Source organism: Nomascus leucogenys, chromosome 12, assembly GCF_006542625.1.
Source record: "Nomascus leucogenys isolate Asia chromosome 12, Asia_NLE_v1, whole genome shotgun sequence".
Classification (NCBI taxonomy): domain Eukaryota; kingdom Metazoa; phylum Chordata; class Mammalia; order Primates; family Hylobatidae; genus Nomascus; species Nomascus leucogenys.
In genome coordinates, this window is record NC_044392.1 from 12,366,351 (window position 1) to 12,388,332 (window position 21,982).

The 21,982-nt window shown below is 46.8% G+C and overlaps 1 protein-coding gene across 6 annotated transcripts; it reads right to left on the reverse strand.

Moving 5' to 3' along the window:
* Nucleotides 1–16: 16 nt before the first annotated feature.
* MED8 (mediator complex subunit 8) lies at nt 17–21,967 on the reverse strand. 6 transcript variants are annotated; one of them, XM_030823668.1, is made up of 8 exons: nt 21,881–21,915; nt 20,471–20,589; nt 19,664–19,768; nt 19,019–19,159; nt 18,750–18,831; nt 18,137–18,385; nt 17,200–17,260; nt 17–543 (listed from the first exon to the last, which is right to left on the reverse strand). In XM_030823668.1, exons 3-8 carry the CDS (start codon nt 19,664–19,666, stop codon nt 327–329), a joined length of 753 nt encoding a protein of 250 aa, XP_030679528.1. In that variant the 5' UTR covers nt 19,667–19,768; nt 20,471–20,589; nt 21,881–21,915; the 3' UTR covers nt 17–326. The 6 variants fall into 6 exon arrangements, with proteins under 6 accessions (XP_030679528.1, XP_030679527.1, XP_030679526.1 ...); XM_030823667.1 differs by having other exon boundaries at nt 19,664–19,808; nt 21,881–21,909; XM_030823666.1 differs by lacking the exon at nt 21,881–21,915 and adding an exon at nt 21,923–21,967 and having other exon boundaries at nt 18–543; nt 19,664–19,808.
* Between the last annotated feature and the right edge of the window lie 15 nt (nt 21,968–21,982).

A 21,982-nucleotide genomic window follows, 5' to 3' on the forward strand; every position in this document is an offset into this window, starting at 1 on the left:
CGCCGGGTCCCAGCAGGAAGCGCCGCGGCCCGGGCTCCCCACCCCTTCCCTCGCCGCCCGGGCCCGCCCTGGCCAGTTGCAGCGGCCTGGCCACTCGGGAGCACGCCGTCTCTTCCCGACGTGCAGCCCGGGGCCCGGCCCTGTCCCCGGGTGACTGCTCCCCGGCAGGACTGCACATCTGTGGCGGCAGGCCCAGCTCAGGGCTCGGGGGAGGGTTCGGCCGGCTGCCCTCAAAGAGCTCCCTCTCCTGCAGGGTGAGCGCAGAGCGGCGGGCGAGACCACACTGCGTGTGCTGAGGGCGCACTGCTCTTAGCGGGAGGGAAGCCTCACGAGCCTGTACACTTGGAGGAGCCCCAAGCGTTAGGATCTGCTGCGAGGGCTGCCTGGAATGGAGGTGGGAGGATACAAGTGGCCCGGGGCAAGCATAGTGAATCACTGGCTAAACTGGCCTTCGAGGTAGTGAAAGGAAAAAAGGGAAATGAAGCTGACTGTGGCTGAATGTAGTAGGTCTTGAAGGCCAAATGGGGCGATCTGATTTTTTTTCTAGAAGTAGAGGAGAAACAGTAAAGATTTTTTAGGAGACTATTATCAGGCTTGTATCATTAGTTCATCAGACGTTTATGGACCACCCACCGTCCCTGCACTCACGGGGCTTGCAGTCTATCTGGCTGAATCACTTTGGCAGCCAGTGGGAGGAGGGAACACAAAGGAGACCAGGTGAGAAAGCCAGCCTGACCAAAGATGTGGCAACTGATTGGATCGGAGGAGGCGGACAATGTCGAGCTTTCCTCCAGACAGCTGGACTGGCTCGCTATATATTTATTTATCTATTCTACACCCCCAGCCCCCACCTCCACACTCACTAACTGGACTCATCTAGTGGGGGCAAAGGACGGACTAGATTTTAGTGAAATGGAATTTCTACCTCCAGCGGCCCCTGGCACACAACGATCTAATAACTGCTTGTAGGATTGGATGGTGTAAGTGCGGACAGAATTAGGGAATCTGGGCTACTCTGGGCACACTGCTTATGGGGCAGCCCTGCTCCGCAAGGAAAATAAACACATTTTTTAAAAAAAGGCCGGGCGCGGTGGCTCACGCCTGTAATCCCAGCACTTTGGGAGGCTGAGGCGGGCGGATCACGAGGTCAGGATATGGAGACCATCCTGGCTAACACGGTGAAACCCCGTCTCTACTAAAAATACAAAAAATTAGCCCGGCGTGGTGGCGGGCGTCTGTAGTCCCAGCTACTCGGGAGGCTGAGGCAGAATGGCGTGAACCCGGGAGGCGGAGCTTGCAGTGAGCCGAGATCGCACCACTGCACTCCAGCCTGGGTGACAGAGCAAGACTGTCTCAAAAAAAAAAAAAAAAAAAAAGGTCGGGCACGGTGGCTCACGCCTGTAATCCCAGCACTTTGAGAGGCTGAGGCGGGCAGATCACCTGAGGTCAGGAGTTTGAGACCAGCCTGGCCAACATGGCGAAACCCCGTCTCTACTGAAAATACAAAAATTAGCCAGGCATGGTGGCGCATGCCTGTAATCCTAGCTACTCGGGAGGCTGAGGCAGAAGAATTGCTTGAACCTGGGAGGCGGAGGTTGCAGTAAGCCGAGATGGAGCCACTGCACTTCCAGCCTGGCATCAGGGCAAGACTCCACCTCAAAAAAAAAAAAAAAAGAGGGAATTCGGAGACCAGCCTGGGCAACACGGTGAAACCCCATCTCTACTAAAATACAAAAGAAAAAAATTAGCCGGGCACGGCGGTGTGCGCCTCTTGTCCCAGCTACTTGGGAGGCTGAGGCAGGAGAATTGCTTGAACCTGGGAGGCAGAGGGTGCAGTAAGCCGAGATCGTGCCACTGCACTCCAGCCTGGGCAACAGAGTGAGACTCGTCTCCAGAAAAAAAAAAAAAGATGTTCATAAATGGTAGGATAGGCTGGGGATGGTGGCTCACACCTGTAATCCCAGCACTTTGTAAGGCTGAGGCAGGCAGATCACTTGAGCTCACAAGTTCCAGCCTGGGCAACATCGTGAGACCCCGGCTCTACAAAAAATACAAAAAATTAGCCGGGCATGGTGATGCATGCCTATAGTCCCAGCTACTCTGGAGGCTGAGGTGGGAGGATGACTTGAGCCCAGGAAGTGGAGGTTGCAGTAAGCCAAGATCACGCCACTGCACTCCAGTCTGAATGATAGAAACCTTGTCTCTAAATAAATAAATAAATGACTCCACAAATGGTGGGATATAGCTATGTGAAAGTTTAGTCCTAGAGTTTAGGTAAGAGGTCTGAGCCAAAGTACAGATATGACCCAGCCTATTAGTACCCATCCTTGAAAGGAAATGGCAGAAGAATTCACTATTTAAAAGGCTCCAACACTAAGGTCCTAACTGATCTGGTCCCTGCCTTGTCCTCTCATTCTACTTGTGACACTCTCCTGGGCCCCACCTGGTGCTTTAACCATTCCCTGAGGATGTCAGCATCTTTCATACCCCCCTCAACCCTCAAACCTTGCCCCCTGGCTCAGCACAAGGAACAGTCAGGTCTCCTAGGCAGTAAATCACTCCCTCCTCTTGCTCCCACAATTGTAATTATCTGCTTATCTGCATTGCAAAACTATAAGCTCCTCTCAGCATGGGCCATGTTTTGTCATCTCTGTATCTCCAGCATCTGGCCCGTTATCTGGTACTCAGTTGGCCCTCTACCTTTGTTGAATGAATGTTAGTGTGAATGGGATGACGTGGGAAAGAAAGAGAGGCCAAGGGAACCAGAGTCAAGTGGAGAGGACAATGAGAATTAGAAAGCCTTTCCATTTCCCTTGGGAACAGTATCACGGAGTCCATAAATATTTATTGAAAGCCTGTGTTCCAGGTATACTCTAATGACTTCGGGTTCACACCTGACTCCAAAGCCATGAGTTTAAATGTTCCAATTAGTACCTGTGTGACCTTATGTAAGTTGCTGAACCTCTATAAAATTGGAGCAATAAGAGTACCTATCTCATAGGATTGTTGTAAAGACTGAAGGAGATAACATATGTAAAGTGCTTAGCACTGTTTCTGTCTCAATATTTAATGGACAAGGTGGGAAAGTGCCCAAAATATCAGGAAGGTACATACTTATATGTAGATTCATGAGCATTCTTTTAATAACACTTCCTAAACAGTTACTGTGTGCAAACCACTGTTGTGAGAGCACTATTGAGAGATTTTGGATTAAATGTCCATCATAAGAGTGCACTAGAGACAAAGCGGACTATTATAGATGATGAAACTGTCCCAGAGGCCAAACACAGTAGTGACAGGAAACTTCAACTGTGTTTTTATTTACCTGGACCACGTTGGTAAATGACCATGGCAGGCCCTCAATAAATGCTGACAGACTACATGAATGAACATGCTCAAAGACAGTTGTTCAGCTCTTGTCCCAGGTTCTATCACACCACTCTCCCCCTTCCTGAGTTTCTTTTGTTCAGTTTGGCAAACAGTGAATGGATGTTTGCCAAATACTTGTGGATGCTCAAATATCTGATATAGACCACTTAGCCCCAAATCCTACCAAATGGCATCTTCATGGCCCTGGGGTTCCTGCAAAACACTCAGTCTGATGGAAAAGACAGACATATAGATGAACAATTATATATGTGGTGAGTGTTCCCATAGAGATAAACCCAGAGGGTTATGAAAGCACTGGGGTGCAGGGGCACCTTAACTCAGTGTGGAGGCTAATTCTTAAAGGTGACGCAAAAATGACACTTAATTGAGCATTAAAGGTCACTTTCTAGGCCGCGTGAGGTGGCTCACGCCTGTAATCTCAGCACTTTAGGAGGCCAAGGTGGGTGGATCACCTGAGGTCAGGAGTTCGAGACCAGACTGGCCAACATGGTGAAACCCTGTCTCTACTAAAAAATACACAAAAATTAGCCAGGCCTGGTGGCAGGCGCCTAAAATTCCAGCTACTAGGGAGGCTGAGGCAGGAGAACCACTTAAGGCAGGAGGCGGAGGTTGCAGTGAGCTGAGGTTGTGCCACTGCACTCCAGCCGGGGCAACAAGAGTGAGACTCCATCTCAAAAAAAAAAAAAGAAAAGAAAAAAGAAAAAAAAAGGACACTTTCTAGAAAGCAGGGAAAGGCATTCTAAGCGGAGCGAAGCATGTATGTGAAGGCATAGAAGCAAGAGATGTGGTGGGTTTGGGAACACTAAGTAGTTTGGTATTACTCCATTTCAGAGGGCATATGGGAGGGCAAGAAAGGTAGGCATGAGTCAGTTTATGAAGAGCCTTGTATGCCACAGTAAGAAGACTGGATTTTATTCTGTTTATGTTTTTCAGCCCTGGCTGCAACTAGAATCAACTGGGGAGCTTTTAAAATATCAGTGCCTGGCTCTCACCTCCACATTGATGCTAGATGGTCATTCTTAATGGGAAGAGGCTGAAGCATGTTTATATGCTATGTGGAGAGAGACAATGGGATCCAGCATACACATGAAGAGGGTAGCCTCTGGCTAAGGAGAACGGAAATAAGTAAGTTCGTCAGTGGAATGGGAGGAATTGAGGGAGTTTTGTCTAAAGGAGTCTATTTTTTCCTTCAGTCAGATGTTAGGTATTTGTTGAACATGAGGGATGGGTAGGTGATGGGATAAAGAATTGTAGGGAAGTGGTACAGTCTGGAGTAACTGATGATGGAATGCTGGGAAAGCTTGGTGAACAGAGTGGAAGGCCCCGCTGGGTGGGAGACCATAAGGAGTGTACCAGTTTAGAAGGCTGTGATGTTTTCCAGCAGAGCTAAGTGAGTGGGAGTCAGGAGAGCAGAAATAGGACCATTTGGGATCTGCAGGGAAGCGAGATGGAAGGCCTTGCTTGGGGAGAGGGTTCAGTGAAGGCTGAGTAGATGAAACTAAACCAAGGGTACATTGATGAACTGGATAAACTGAAGAGGTCAAGGAACTCATAGATTTGATAAGGATGAAGGCCAGGTGTAGTGGGGAAAGAAAACCCAGTCCAACAACTAAAATTCCATCCCTTTCATGGAGCCTTCCTGACTAATAGGAAATGAGGTGGCGACTTCCTCCGGGTCCCACCCTGTCTGACTCACTCCTCACTTACTGCTCTTCAAAGGGCCCGTCTCCATCCTCTTTCTCAAGAAGATAAACCATGGATGTTGTTTCTCCAAAAGTTCAGCCTGAAAACCACTATCTGTATGAACTCAATTCCCATGATTTTTTGTGGCTTTATATGTTTCAGCACAAATATTAAATGGAGGTAGGATAGAGAAGCAGAAATGGCAATGAGGAAAAAAATGGAAAAGGTATGCCTGCATGTTCATGAGTGAGTGAGCGGAAGAGTGGAGGGAAAAGACAATAAGAGACGGGGTATCAGCTACGAATAGGAACTGAAGGTCCAGATTGAGGGGCAACAGAACTGGCAGGTGGAGATGGAAGCAGCCTCCTGGGGGCTGTGTCAAGCTTCTCCATTCTCCAACCTGTAAAGGACAAAGGACACTTCCTACACAGTACCCACACAGAAGAGCTGATGGGAAGGTTAGCCTGTGAGGACGAGAGAGTGAAGATGAGGGCAAAGGGTTTGCCAGTTAATAATTCTGCACGTCCCTGGGCCCCAGCCAGCTAGCTGGTATCCTCTTCCGAAGCAGGCTGGGACCTTGGCTGAAGGAACCAGGGCTGGAAAGACATCGGGCTGGCAGAGGGGAAAGACTGCATGCAAACATTCTGTGTATCTTCTGGAATTTGAGAGTTGGCCTGGAACCCTGAAAGGTCAGGGCCAACGTCTGATCTATCAGTGGGTAACCAGTGCCTACATACTATGGGTATCATTCACTGTTCATTGAACTGAACAAAAGAAACTTAGGAAGGGGGAAAGGGATGTGATAGAACCTGCAGGAAAAGCTCCAGAGAGAAAAAAGGAGAGGCTTTTTGTTAGGGGGCAAACCAGGGGATGCTATCAAGATGGAGGAAAGGGAGTTAGCAAGATCCAGAAGACACGTGAGAAGGACCAAGAGGGGAATGAGAAGCTTATTATTCTATTAGTACTTTTTCTGGCAAGGATGAAGCCAGCTGCATTCCCTATGTTCAAATGTTTCCATCCTGTAAGGTAAGTTCTATGATCACCTCTTAACAGATAAAAAAAAACTGGAATCAGAGGTTGAATGCTTTGCTTAAGGTCACAGACTGGGTAAGGTGAAAGCAATACAGGTGTTTCAGGCTGAGGAAAAAGCACAGACAAAGGAATGGATATAGGAAAACACAGGACAGGTAGAGAATTGCAAGGGATTCCATTTGGCTCAAGTAACAGTCCCCAACCTTTTTGGCACCAGGGACCAGTTTTGTTTTGTGGAAGACAATTTTTCCAGGATGGGGGCTTGTGGTGATGTGGGGGGCAAGGGGCAAGGGGCAAGGGGATGGTTTCAGGAGGAAACTGTTCCACCTCAGGTCATCAGGCATTCGTTAGATTCTCATAAGGAGTGCACAATCTAGATCCCTTGCATGCACAGTTCACGATAGGGTTCCCGCTCCTATGAGAATCTAATGCTGCTGCTGACCTGTCAGGAGGCGGAGCTCAGGCATTAATGCTTGCTCACATGCTCACCACTCACCTTCTGCTGTGCGGCCTGGTTCCTAACAGGTCACAGACCAGTACTGGTCCATGGTCCAGGGGTTGGGGACCCTTGGGCTAAAGGCTATGGCTAATGAAAGGCCTTCATATGATAGAAGGTTAATGAGTGGCCCCAGATCATGAAATGTTTTGAATTTTAAAAACTGAGGAGTTTACTTTACATTGAGGTGTCTCTGAAGATTTTTTTTTTTTTTGAGACTGAGTCTCGCTCTGTTGCCCAGGCTGGAGTGCAGTGGTGCGATCTCAGCTCACTGCAAGCTCTGCCTCCTGGGTTCACACCATTCTCCTGCCTCAGCCTCCTGAGTAGCTGGGACTATAGGCACTCGCCACCACGCCCGGCTAATTTTTTGTATTTTCAGTAGAGACAGGGTTTTGCTGTTAGCCAGGATGGTCTCGATCTCCTGACCTCGTGATCCGCCCGCCTCAACCTCCCAAAGTGTTGGGATTACAGGCGTGAGCCACCACGCCTGGCCTGTCTCTGAAGATTTTAAGTGGCAGGCTGATATGATCCCCACTATACCTTAAAAAGACAAACTCGGGGACGGGCATAGTGGTTCACACCTGTAATCCCAACAATTTGGGAGGCCAAGGTGGGTGGATCACTTGAGGTCAGGAGTTGGAGACCAGCCTGGACCAACATGGTGAAACCCAATCTCTACTAAAAATACAAAATTAGGTGGGTGTGGTGGCGTATGCCTGTAATCCCAGCTACTTGAAAAGCTGAGGCAGGAGAATTGCTTGAACCTGGGAGGTGGAGGTTGCAGTGAACTGAGATCATACCACTGCACTCCAGCCTGGGCGACAGAGCAAGACTGTCTCAGAAGAAAGAAAGAAAAAAAGACAAACTTGGCAACAGTAAGGTATATTATCAAGAGGAAAGCAGAAGAAGGCAGGGATACCAGCTGGGAGCCAGCTCAGAGGTCTGGGTGTGACATAACAAAGGCCTGACCTAGAAGAATGGCAGTGAGAAGGAAGAAAAGGGGATATAGCAGAAAGAGGACCCAGAACTGACAGCAGATGTCCAGATGGATAACTCAGGTGGGGCAGGATGGAGAAAATGAATGCAGTTTGGGACATCCTGAGTTTGAGGTGAGATGGCCCATTCAACAAGCAATCTAAAACACAATACTGTGCATTCAGGAGAAAGGACGGAGCTTGAGAAAAAAATGTGAGGATTCTCTATACAGAGGTGAGACCACACAAAGTGGACTAGAGTGTGGTAGCTCTAGTTTTGGCGGTATTCAGAAACTTTCCCATCCCTTGCTTTCATTTCCTTTGAGAAATTCCCTACCCCATTGGCTCATTAATGCTGGTATTCTCCCCTACTTCCTCCCAGTCCAAGCTCCTAATGGCACATAATCCAGGCAAAACCAGAGCTCTCCCATGAGATGAGTTCTAATAATGTAGAGTGGAGAAATGCAGAGACAGAGAGTCCAGACAACATTTGAGCCTCTAAGCCTACCTAGAGGCATCCACATAACCCAAATACAGCTGGTTCTCCTTTTTTTTTTGATTAAGCCAGTTTAATTGTAATTTTGATTAGGCTAGTTTAATTGTAATGTCTTGCAATCCAGTCTACTAGACCATCACATAAAAATGAGATTGCTCAGGAGAAAGTAAAAGAGACTAACAGTTACCACTTGAGTGTTGACTATTTGCCTGAAGAGCCTTTTTAAGAAGCTTGGACTTTATCTGGTAGAAAATTAAGAGCTACTTAAAGATTTAAATTTAACTTTAAATATGTTTTGTTGAAGGTGCTCTTTGAAGTTGGTACTATAATCCCATTCTATAGAGCTGGAAACTGAGGTTCTTGGGAGTGAAGTAACTTTCTAAGGCCACACAATGGGTAAGTGTCCAAACCAGGATATGAACTTGAAAATAAACTGCAATAGAACTATGGGTGCTAGAATGGAAGTGCGTACAGGGCACAGGAGAGGTACAGTTTACGAATGGTCAAGTGGAGCCGGGCGCGGTGGCTCACGCTTGTAATCCCAGCACTTTGGGAGGCCGAGGTGGGCGGATCACGAGGTCAGGAGATCGAGACCATCCTGGCTAACATGGTGAAACCCCGTCTCTACTAAAAATACAAAAAGAAAATTAGCCGGGCATGGTGGCGGGCGCCTGTAGTCCCAGCTACTCAGAGAGGCTGAGGCAGGAGAATGGCGGGAACCCAGGAGGCGGAGCTTGCAGTGAGCTGAGATTGCGCCACTGCACTCCAGCCTGGGCGACAGAGCGAGACTCCGTCTCAAAAAAAAAAAAAAAAAAAAAAAAAAGAATGGTCAAGTGTACAGGGGAGGCAGTAGTAAAGACTTTACAGGAGTAGGTGACATGTGAACTGGAAGGATGAATTGTTTATCAGGTGAATAAGGGGGTTGGAGCAGGAAAGAGAGAGGGTATTCTGCATAGGGCAGAGCATGCGTAAGCCACGGAGGTATGAGGCAACACCTGACTCCCAGCTATTTCCTTATGGCACAGCTGAGAGCACTTATGGCAAAGTGGCAAGAGTCATGGAGTATGCCATGACAAAACAGTCTGAAGGACTGGTGGTCAATGTGGCGGGAAGAGAGGCAAGCATGGCACCAAAGAGCTCCGGTTTTGATCTCCAGTGAATTATACACAGCCACCCACGAAGAACTGAGCCCGACCTAGCAAGCACAGACAAGCGAGGCAAGAATTCATCACAACCGCACAGAGAAAGCTATGAGTGGTGAAGGGCCTCCTTTAGGGACAGACTGTAGAAAAACTATGGAACTGAGTGGTTAGCTAGTTTAGACAGGGAAGAGATACAGTTCAGAAGGCATGAAAAAGAGTATTTCAGGTGAGAGGTCTTATCATTTGGCCTCAAGTCAAAAGGACACAATTTCTTAAAGAATGTAGGCAACAACAATGTAGGTGGGAGAAATACAATTCACAAAACTAGATTTGAAATTGACTTAACATGTCAGGTAATCCAATATAAAAATGCTCCAGTACCTACTCTGCACATTACTAGGGAGATACCATGGGGGATGAAATATGCACAAAAAGCGTCTCCTGAGGCTAAGCTCCTGAGACATGAGCACAGGGGAGCTGCAGAGGGAAGGAGAGGTTATGACCTCTTAGAGGAATTGCTGAATCGTTTATTCAAGCAACAATCACTGAGAGCAGAGATTCCCAGATGTTACCCTATGGATAGATAATATGTATTGTGCTTCTACTGTTGTCAGCATTATCCTAAGCACTTTATATGTATTAACCCATTTAAACCTCACAGCAACGCTATGAAATAGCCATTATTATCGACCCCAGGAATAAGGAGGCAAAGGCATAGAGAAGTGAACTAACTTGCCCAAGGCCACATAGCTGGTAAGTAGCACAGCTAGGATTTGAGCTGGGGCAGTCTGACACGAAAACCTGCTTTTTAAATCAAAATGTTATTTTGTACTACTTCTCCAAAGACAAAGAAATCATAATAGTAATAATAATAGTAGCACTACCATTTATAGTGCTTATGATGGGCTAGATGCTATAGTATGCCAGGCACACACATTATCTTGCCTAAGATCACTCAGTTCTCAGGTGGAAGAGCTGGATTCAAAGTTCAGGATGCTTGAACCTGGGAGACAATAAAGTGCACCAGGAGCTAGAATAAGTTTGTACAAGGTACAAATGTGGAGCATAAAAGAGGAGGTAATTAATCTTACCTGGTGGGAGTGGTATTGAGTTGTGGGTTACTGGAAAACTTCACAACTTCACACAGGGGTGACTTTTTTTTTTTTTTTTTTGAGACAAGGTCTGGCTCTGTTGCCCAGGCTGGAGTGCAGTGGCACAATCACAGCTCACTGCAGCCTTGACCTCCCAGGCCCAAGCGATCCTCTCACCTCAGCCTCCCAAATGGCTGGGACCACAGGTGTGTGCCACCACACCTGGCCGATTTTTTAGTAGAGACAGGGTCTTCCGGTGCTGTCCAGGCTGGTCTCGAACTCCTGGGCTCACGCAGTCCTCACGCCTCAGCCTTCCAAAGTACTGGGATGACAGGCGTGAGCCACTGTACCGGCGAGAGTGAGGCGACTTGTGAGCTGATTTTTGAAAGATGATTGGGTATTCATCAGACAGAATGATAGGGCAAACTGTTCCATGCAGAGGGAACAGTGGGAATAAAGGAATGGAGGTTTGAAAAAGCTGTCACATTCAGGAAACTGCAAGCGATGTGGATGGCTTGGGAATTGAGTGGGTGGCATGACAATAAGAAGGAGGAAGGGGGCTGCATCACACAGAATCTTACTTGCCTTTCCAGAAAATCTGAGCTATTTTTTAAGCTTTTCCAATGAAGTAAATGTAATGGCCAAACAGAGCAAATAAATATCCCTAGGGAATCTGGTGGCTTAGTCTGAAGCTGTTCAGACTAGTAGGAATTCTTTGAAGACTATTTTCTCTTAATAATGCATGCATGCTGGCTGGGTGTGGTGGCTCATGCCTATAATCCCAGCACTTTGGGAGGCTGAGGCAGGAGGATTACTTGAGCTCAGGAGTTTGAGACCAGCTTGGGCAATGTGTCAAAACCAATCTCTACCAAAAATTAAAAAATTAGCCTGGTATGGTGGTGCACGCCTGTAGTCACAGCTACTTGGGGGCTGAGGTGGGAGGATCACTTGAGCCGGGAGATGGAGGTTGCAGTGAGCCAAGATCGCACCACTGCACTCTAACCTGTATGACACAGTGAGACCGTGTCTCAAAATAAAATAATAATGCATGCTAAATGTGTGTTCTCTGTTTTAAATTACTCTTAAAATGAACATTGCAGGATGATTTTACCTTGTAATTTTCAGTATGCCTGGCACACCCACCCCTACCAACTCGCCCACCAGGTATGTTGTCCATATACCCCCATCTCTACCAAAAATACAAAAATTTTTTAGCAGGTATGGTGGTGCATGTCTGTAGTCCCAGCTACTTGGGAGGCTGAAGTGGGAGGATCGCTTGAGCCTGAGAGGTGGAGGTTGCAGTGAGCCAAGATCGCACAACTGCACTCTAGCCTGGGTGACAGTGAGACAGACCGTGTCTCAAAATAATAAAATAATAATACATGTTAAATGTGTATTCTGTTTTAAATTACCCTTAAAATGAACATTCCAGGAAGATTTTATCTTGTGATTTTCAGTATGTCTGGCACACCCACCCTACATTGGGAGTAAACTATCAAAAGGCTTTTAATCAAAGGAATAATGTGATCAGATCTGCAGTTCAGAAAGACCTATCTGGCAGCCTTTTGGAAGACAAGTTAAAGTGGGCAGGACTGGAGATAAAGGATTTTAATCAGGGGAGTAATGTGATCAGATCTGCAGTTTAGAAAGACCTATCTATAGCTTTTTGGAAGACGAGTTAGAGTGGGCACAGCTAGAGATATGGAGTCTGAACAATACTTTTAGTAAGAGAGGCCCAGAGCCTAAACTGTAGGACAAGGTGGATGGACACTGGGGAGACAGAATTGGTAGGATTTAGTATCTGATTAGGTATGAGGGGGTTGGGGACCCAAAGGGAGAATAGTTTAGAATGGTTTCCATATTCCTGGTTTAGAAGAGAAACAGGTGTGTAGGCTAGAATAACTGGATTGGGACATTCAACCAGGTGTGGATCATATAGGTAGAGATATCCACCAGGAATCTGCAGCTCAGCAAAGAGGTCTGAGCTGAAAATAAAACTCACTTATATTATGCACATAAAAGTGGTGGTCACAGAAAGCAGGTAGAATAAGAAGAAAAGGGGGTTAAGGACAAGTCCTAGAGAATAACATTTAAGAAGCAGGCAGAAGTATAAAAGTCCAAAAGCTGCATGGAAGGAATGGCCAGATAGGGGGATGAACAAGGAGAGCGTGTGCCATAGAAGCCATGGGGGAGAAAGAGACTGAAGGAAATGGTCAGCATTAAATGCTGCAGATACATTACTATGAGGATTGAAAAAACTCTGGATTTAGCCATTAGGTCAACAGTGATCTCTGAGTTTCTGAGGAATGGTGGAAGTAGAAGCCCAAACACAGGGGTTGAAAAGTGAATGGGAGGTAAAAGAAACAATGATTCTAAGCACTTTGTTTCAAGAGCATGGCTGCGAGTGAGTCAGTGGGAGGGGATGTAGGGTCAAGAAGGATCTTTTAATACGGAAGAGACACTAAAATGCCACTATCTAAGGCCATGAAATGTAGCCCAGAGAAATTGGCAAAAAGAATGAAGGATAGACTGGGTGTGGTGGCTCACACCTGTAATCCCAGCACTTTGGGAGGCTGAGGTGGGAGGATGGCTTGAGCTCAGGAGTTTGAGACCAGCCAGGGCAACATAGAGACCCTGTCTCCATTAAAAATAATAATAATTTAAAAATTAGCTGGGCAGGGTGGCACATGCCTGTGGTCCCAGCTACTTGGGAGGCTGAGAGGTGGGAGGATCACTTGAGCCTAGAGGATCACTTGAGCTGCAGGATCACAGTGAGAGGTGATTGTGCCACTGCACTCAAGCCTGGATGACAGTGAGACCCTGTCTCAAAAAAAAAAAAAAAATGAACAAAGGATATCTACGTGGGGAATGTGGGCAAGAAAAGATGAAGAATCAAAATGACCACAAACTAGGGAAATTAGGGTGAGAATTAGGGAAAGCAGTGGAATGGCAGAGAAAACACAGGAAGACGAGCATCCCAAGGCACTTTATATTTGATTCAGTAGGAAAGGTTATCTTCATGTGGAAAAAGTATAATTTATTGCCTATACTGGAGGAGTCTCTTTGGTACATGTATCTTGCCCAAGGAGAGAGAGATGTCTGAGAGGGGGAGGGTGACTTCTAACACAAAAGGTATGTCAGAACTTGTAACTTGTGATAACTTTGTGGTAACTTACCATCTCTTTGATGAATCTTCACTTAGAGAAAAATGTTTTAGAAAACAGTTTCAAGGTTATGGTCTAGAAGGATGTAGGTATGTTAAGGTGTAGGTGACAGCGAGGGAACTTCAGGAACAGTTTATATGAGTTTGAGCGACTTAGGGGCTGATCTAGGAAAATTTTGGCCTATTTATGTAACAGTCATGCACCAAGGAAAACAAAACCAAACAAAATGCCTGGGGATAAATGGGTTTGAAAATCATTGCCACAGACTTTAGACCTAAAAAGGATCACTGGGATCACCAAGTGAGAAAACTGAGGCTTAGGGAAGTGAGGTGCCTTGTCCACGATGTACTTAGGGAAGCTGCCACGTCCAAATGGCATGTGACTCACTGAGAGACCACAACAGGAACCCAAGAGCTGCCTCAGTGACACATGGAGCTCAAAAAAAAAAGATAGAGGTTAAAGGGAAGAAGAAAGGAACTTTGTCTTGTGGGACAAAACACATGCTGAAGTGATAGGGCACCATGGTCCCGTCAGATGGGTTGGAGTTTGCCTTCTGTTCCAATCATAAAGCCCCATCTGCACAGTGGCAAGCCCTTTCCAAGGGTTAGTCCCCATGTGTTTGAGGTTTCCAGGCAAGAGCCACATCGAGCCTCAATAAACAGGCACTGTGAACCCTCAAGACTGAACAGAAAAGGACCACAGCCCGTTCCTACTCTTGGCCCAATGCTAAACTTCAGTAGGCTATTCCCCTAATTCTGGAGCAGATAGGAAACGCAGATGGAAGAGAATGTACACCCCTTCGTAGTTCATCTGGACAGTAATCAGGAGCTGACCCAGGGTGGGCGTTTGGAAGGACTCAGCCTCCGTCCTGCCTGGTGCTGGGATCAGCTTACACAGCTCCTGTGTCCACAGGGCACAGAGAATACATTGTCCATAAGGAGGATTATTCTGTACAAGAAGCTCGGACAAAGGGAGAGGTTGTTTCCAGCTGCCTGGGGGAGGTGAGAGGGGGTGGGAAAAGGGACCAGCCTTGCACTGGGGCATTCCTGCAGAGTTGAGCTGCTTCTCTGTGGCAGCACAACAGGAGGTGGGCAATTACACCCCCTCCAGCTCAATCCTAATGCTGGGACCCATTATGGAGTTGTAAGGAGCACTTGGCTACAACCTATCTATCTTGGCTGTTTCCCAAAAAACGACAGGGTTGAATGAGGTACACCAGCTAAGTAGGGAGGAATAAACACTAGAAGGGGAACAGAATGGGGTGACTGGCACAATGAGCAAAAGAGAGGTTCAGCAATGACTGAATCCCAGGCTCAGGGCAGGGCTGGAGAGGGAGAGGTCCTAGGAAATGGGCCTTATGCTGACATTGATTGGATAAGCTTCCGCCTTCAGCAGGATGAACTCTGTCCTGTAGTAAGCTTTTGACATTTCACAGCTGCTGCTTCTTTCTCCATCCTAGACACAAACCTAGGAGACAATGGCCTAATCTCTTTCTCCAGGGGACCCAAGAATAGGAGAAAGCATGATCTCCAAGCAAAACAGGGCAGCAAAAACAGAGGAATGTTACCAGAGTAGGCCAATAGTCACCTCTTGCAAATCCTAAATCTGAGCCAGTAAATAGGTTATGTCCCCTTCTTCAAAGGAAAACTGTATATGTATTCCCTCCTGAGGGAATGAGTATGTTAGGGGTGGGAGATACATACTCTCTATTGAGGCATTTACTAGGCTGTATGGACCCCAAAGTGGGAGACACTACTGAGATTTGTGTACTCCAGATGATTTGAGGATGGGGGATAAAAACAACAGCATGTGCTCCTACAGTGATGAATGTAGAGGAGTCCCTCTAGAGGAAGGAGTGTTTGCTTAGGGCAACAAGATGTAGGTGACATCCTGCATATGTTCCTGTTGGGGCAAGAGGATATTTCCATTATTGTATGACAAGGAATCCATTTTAATAGTATGGTGGGGATGAAGTCAGTATTTGCCTGGGACACAAAAAAACTTGGGGTTGGTGCCATTCAATAGGAGGGAATCTTTTGGTGGAGTAAAGGACAACAGTCACCAAAAGATGCTCCAGGGGTTTCAGAGAAGCACAGCTCAAACTCTACCCAATATGCCAGTTAACTGACATTTCCAGTGGGAAGGGAAGAGGTGAGAAGATAAAGAACACCTGAGTGGGCTGATGAGCCAGAACAGTTTAAGTGGGGGAAAGGTCTGGCACTGCCTTAGAGCTGGTGACCAGACTCCCCTACTGCTATGTATTGTGGTCAGTGAGCTTTGTGGATACCATTCCTCATCTTGATGGAATGGTAACAGATGTGACATCTGGGACCACTTTTCCAGTCCTTTGCTGCCACAGCCTGGCAGAACTTTGTTTGGCACTGAACAAATGCCAAAGTACCAGTGTGTGACAGAAGAGAACAGAAAAAAGGCAGCTGGAAGGTATGAGCAGGAGGGAAGTTGCAGGATTTTTAGATCAAAGCTAATTAAAGATACAGAAATTTTTTTATGGAGAACAAATTAGAACTGCCTTGCAGCACTCTTGAAACTGCCCCTCTGATCCCTATGTAGTGCTCTCATAAATTACTGTCAGACAACCCTGAGCCAGTGAACATCAATTTAAATAACTTTATTCAGAGGAATCTTTTGGTCCACTTCTGCTGACTCAACCCCTGCGCATGCCAACAAAGGAGTACTAAGAAAGGCAGGTTAGCCTGAATGTCTGAATTCACTTTGTTCAACTTTATAAAAGCAGGCAAAGCTACTGGGGGTTGCCCCCTCCCACCATCAATCTGGTCCACCATTTGGGCCACAGGATTAGGGAAATGAAGGAAAGCCATCCTGTCCAAAGTCGAGAAACTGGGCACCATTATGAGGTCAACTAAACCCTGATGGCAGTGTGAAGTGCAATTCCCTTCTCCCTCCAAAGTAAGAAACATGAGTCCAGGGGAAGGGGCTTTTTCATGTGCTAAGGAAAAACCCTTTTCCACATAGTCCTGCCTGGCAGAGCCACTTCCTGAGAAAGCCTCGTGTGTATAGGGTGAGGTAAAGGATAGGGGACTTTATGACTATTTGCCAGGTAAAAGCCAAGTTGGCTCCTTAGAGGATAGAAAGGAGAGCAGGCCCAAGCTTCACCAGAGCTGTAGGTGGGCATTTTTTTTTTTTTTCTTCCTGGCCCAGAAGCTTCTTCACCTTGCACCTTAGAGGGATAGCCAGAATGAAACCTGGGCAGGAGGGCCTGAAAAGACAGTGTGCCTCTAAGAACACAGAGGTTGCTACAGTTTCTGGCAGCACAAAATAAGCATAGCCTTATTTGATCTTGTGTCCATCAGCTCACTATTGACGTGAGGCAGTATCAGATCAGGGTAAGTTCTGGATCAAGGACTGTGGAGGGTGGTGGGGAGAAGGATCTGTAGAAACTATCATTTATTGAATACCCATTATTTCATATACTGTGCTAAGTGCTTTACATTCATTTCCTCATTTGAATCCTCACAACAACCCTATGAGGTAGGTATTATCACCATTTACAAATGAGAAACAGGCTCAGAAAAATTAGGTCACTTGTCCAAGGTCACACAGCTAGTCAGTGGTGGAAGTGGGATTTGTCTGCTGCTGAAAGCCCATGTTCTTTTTATTGTACCCATCTAGGTGAGCCTTGAGCAAAAGGTAATTTCACTTCCCAACTCTGCAAAGAGCACCAGGGAGTCGAGGTTGCCAGCCACACTCACCGCTGGTAGGGATGCATGGAAGCCGACTTGATGTTGGTTTTTATTCCACTTGGCATTTTCCCTGAAAGGAACATGAAAAAAGTCATCTCAAGCAAGGTAAGACTTTCGTGACAAATCAGAAATGTGGTATCTCAGCCTCCCTCTGTCACTTCCTCTATCATCTCAGAACCTCTGTGGCATCTGACCCTGTTTGACAGAGGTCAGAAGTATGATTCTTCACCCAGCTGTCTCCCTGAAGGTGTCCAGGAGGAAAGAAGTGACATGGGAGAACAGTCTGTTCATCCAGTCCTAGAAAAGATAGCTAAACCTGTGTGACTCCCATTTAATGTCACAGGTAAAAGAGTACTATGTTCTCTCATTGTTTTTCTTCTTTTTTTATATCATAAGAAGTGAAGAATCTCTCTTTAATTGTCCCTTTTCCTAGACAGCTTGGAGGAAACAACTCTTCTAGCTGCCTGCATCTAGACCGTTCTAAAAATGAGTAGGAGAGAAGGCAGGAAGCCAAGAGCAAGAGAGGCAGGATACAGAGAAAAGAACACATGTAGGACTGGAAAACTGGCCTGCGTGTCAATTCCTGATGCACCTACCAAATGGTCTTAAGATCTGACTGCTGATTTCTCTACCTAACAAGAGACACTGACAACATATCTAATACCAGAATAAATGGGATAGAAGGATAGTTGACACAGAGATGTGAGATGCGGATGAGAAATTAGAGCAGTTTCTGTTACTCAAAGTTCTTCCTCACTCTCTGGTGCCTGTTGCAGAGTCTCAGATGAGATTTTTTTACTTCTGAAAATTATTTCCTGGGTCACAGTGCAAAGGAGAAATAGAGAAAACCTCTAGGTCTAGAGATGCTGGAAGCCCAGATAATCTCGCTTATTCCCTCCCACTCCCCTGCTCAAAGTCAGCTTCATTTCAACCCCTGCCACCTTACCTGGTTGACTTGCCTGAGCCATTTGTACCCCACTGAGCATTGGCTGCTGCTGGCTTGGAGCTCCTGCCATCTGCACCTGCTGTAATCCTGAGGTTCCTGCAAGGATCGTCCCAGCTCCTGCCTGGCCTGGCTGGCCAGGACCACTGCTGCCTGAAGGTCTCCAATTAGATAGTCCTTTCCCAAAGGCAACAGCTGCCACCAAGGCATTAGTGTCTGTAGGGTTAAAGGTCTGCTTGTTCGGCCGGAGACCTGAAGAAAAAGTAAGTGGGGATCCTGAAGTATGCTTCTGATGCATGACTGAACGTGGCAGCTGGAAGACCAGCATGAGTGCCAGGGTTTGGAGTTCTGAATTCAGCAACATCGAGACTCCCTCACAGCCCAGAAAAAGAGCCAGAGGACCCCCAAGCCTATCTCAGAATTCTCTCTTCTTACTTTGCCCATTTCCTCCACCTGCTTCAGTGCTAGCCTTAAATACAAAAGGCTAACAGAATGAATGCAAACCCTAAAGCAGTTCACTCTTGTGTCCTAACTTCACTACTCCCAAAACAACCATTCCCATTCCAGTGATCTTATACACCTCTCCTTCTCTGTTTAACCACCAGTCCCGTCATACCTCCACTCTCTGATTCTCGCTCCTCTTTGCTGATTTTCTCCAGAAGGTTTGAACACATTTTATTCAAGCTCTGGATCTGCTTCTGTAACACACAAATTTGTGCAGAGATTAGAGTAACGAGGAAATGATATGGAGAAATTTATTCCTTGGGTTCTGCCAGAAGCAACTTAGATGCAACCAACTATGCATCCCTACTAGACCGGAATGGTAATGCCTAGCTTCTCATGATGGGATGGGGATGGGGCAGCAAGGCAGTGACTCAGTCAAACCTGGGCTGCATCTGCACCAATGCGGGCAGCATCTGTCGTCAGTTGCTTCTCCTGTTCTTCCACTTCAGGGTCAGGCTTGGTTCTCAGATGGTCAGGGACTACCTCATGGCTGAAAACGGGCACCCGTCCTTCAGTCTGCCGCTGTAACACACAGGTTTTATTGATCCTACTATGTACTCCAAGAAGATTCTATCTGGCCTGATATACAGTCCCATCCACAGGCAAACAGTGCATTTTCAAGGAAAATACAACCTGAGACATAATATCTAGTTTGCTAGGACACACTCTCCTTTACTCCATCCTTCATTTTTTGTGTCTTCTCACATCCCTATCTCTACCAGAGCTAGGGGCAAATTAAACTATCACTGTCTGCCACGCTTCAAAGACTGGAATAGACAAAGTCACAAAAGGGCAAACTTTGCGACTTGAGACAGATGTTGGAGAAGAAAGGTATCAGCCTTGGTGACATACCCCTCAGCTTATTACAGCACTATTTGGGAGTGGCTCTCCTGCCTTCAGAAGAACAAAAAGCAAGGCCTCCAAAATTATTTCTAGGCTCTTAGCTAATAACTTAATTTCCCTAAATACTAAAGAAGCCTAAAAAACCCCTTAATTTCCCAAGTTGTATTCTTTTTCTCCTCTTACCATGAGATCTTCATCTCGGTCTGGAGACAACACCAGAGGAATGATGACCTGGTTACGGAACAGCGGTGTTTTTTCATGCTTCAAGACCTTGTTCAGAGTGTTCAACTGTCCAGAAAGCAAGGCAAAGCTGTCCAGGACAGATGGCCTGGTGGCGGTAAGAAGGTGTCAGAATGTTGTACCCCTTCCCTGGGTGGTTCTTGGTAAAATAGTCCTAGTTCCTTCAGGCTAGGAACACTCGGATTCACCTCCAAAAGTCTCATAGCCCTATGACTAGCCTAAGTGGGAACAGACTAACAGGGATGACAGGGATATGAAAGAGGGACGCAGTTTCAGTTTATGAAACAGATGTAGAAAAAATCCAGTTCATTGTTTGAATGGGGTGAGGAACAGTGGCAAAATAGGAACCAGGGCTACACTGTTATAACTAAAACTTCAGAAACCGGGTAAAAGCCTCCTTTCCAGCCTGGAAATAGTATCCACACTTCAGAGTAGGTTGGCTCTAAAAGACTCAGCCACATCTGTGGCAAGAGATCCAGCACAAATAGAGCTGTAGTGGGAGGACCTCCTCACCAGAGAAGTCAAAGGGTAAGAATTGAAAGCTAGAAAGAACTTGGGTTAGGAAACTGAGCATTTCTCTACTTCCTTGCCATGGAAGCCACTTGCTAAATGTTAGGAAACTCAGCTCTTTCCAAATCAAAAGATGTGTGCAAACTGATAAATGGTTACATCATTAGAAATGTCCTATTCATCAGGAGGCTAGGCCCCCCCACGCATAAGCCCTTCCTAGCTTGCCCTGGCAACTCTTACCAGGTCAGCCGGCCATACTCGTTCTCCAACTTGCAAATGAAACTCCCCAGTGAGTTCTTCAGATCAGCCACTTGACTCAGCAGTGCATCTAATGATGCCTCAAGCTGCTTCTCCTCTCTCTGCACCAATAGGAACAGGTTGGTTACCCAGATAAACGAGTATGACACACAGAAAGGAGGGCTGAAAAGCCAAGGAGATGGTGTGCAACACCAGTCAGGTAACACAGGATCTCATTGGTATAGGATAGCCAGGTTGTTTTCTATCTTTGGTATTTGGGTTATAGACAGCATCAACCCTGAGACCTTTCAACCTCTTTGCCTGACCCCAAGTCCTTCCACCAACTGATTCCTTTTCCCCATCACCTCCTAATCTATGCCTCGTTTTTCTCTGTGTTAGGTACACCCTACATTCCCTCACTGAGACATTTTCGACAGACCTAATGCCAGGAGATCATTCTCTCATGTGCACCTCTGTAGCACATGCACTCCAGCTTCCTCCATCCTAGCATCTGTGAGCCTGGCTGTCTTGTCAGTCTCTGGGAAATCTGCCTACTCATGAAGACTTTTCTGAATACCAGCCCTGCTCTCCCCTTTCCCTCCCCGCACCAACGACTCCAGCTTTCCATCTGCTCTCATCATTTTGTTTCAACCTTCTCCTTGCTGAATTCATATGCACTCATCTATCTCTGTGTCAATATTTCCGTGCCTCTTTCACAAGCTCGGTCAACCCATTAACATTTATTGAGACTACTAGCTGCAAGAAACTAAGTGACAAATGAAAAACAAAAACCACACATGCTTCTAAGCACTGGACAAACAAATTAAAATGCTGGGGGTCTGCAACGCATTTCCTTCCCATCGGTGGTGGTCTCCTGTTTTACTCCATTTCTTCACCCTTAACAACTATAGGGCACAGGCTGGGAAGAGTGATGCAAAACTGTCTTGCGAACCTGCCTGACAGGAACTTGATCCTGGGTTCCACCATGGCCTCTGATTATAAGCTGCTTAGCTTTCGGCCACCGCGGCCCACAATTCCCTCACTGCTTGGGCTTCTTTCCAATTAGATCCCCTGCTATATCGGCATCCAACAGCCTCCATCCAGCAGCTTAGGACAGGGCCTGAGCCACCCCACCACCTTCTTGAGCCGTCTTCCTTAGACTGCATCTCAGCCTCCCCGTATTACAACCTAATCCTTTCCCACACCAAGCAAATCGGTGCTGCCTCCTCCCTCCGGATTTAGCCCGACTGTCTCCGGTCAGGCAAGCTCCACCCCCACCTCTGATCTCCGCCGCTCCCTCTCCAATTAGCCTCGCCCCCCAACCCACGTTCCCTTATCAGCCGTGGGTTCTGCCCTCTCTTCTCAGTCCCAACTCTTCATTCTCCTTAGCCAGCCCACTCTCGGTCCCCGTACCCGAAGCTTGCCAGCCGCTAGTACGCCCAACGCAGTTCTCACCTGCATTGCGGCGGCCCAGGCGGCAGCAACGATTTCCACTTCCGGTTTTCCAGTCAGCAA

Coding starts and splice junctions, on each gene's coding strand:
- MED8 (XM_030823666.1), bottom strand. Junction 18,832..19,018: donor TTGGTGCAGATGCAGCCCAG/GTTTGACTGAGT, acceptor TGTGTGTTACAG/AAGCAGATCCAGAGCTTGAA. Junction 544..17,199: donor TCCATGCATCCCTACCAGCG/GTGAGTGTGGCT, acceptor CTCTACTTCTAG/AAAAAAAATCAGATCGCCCC.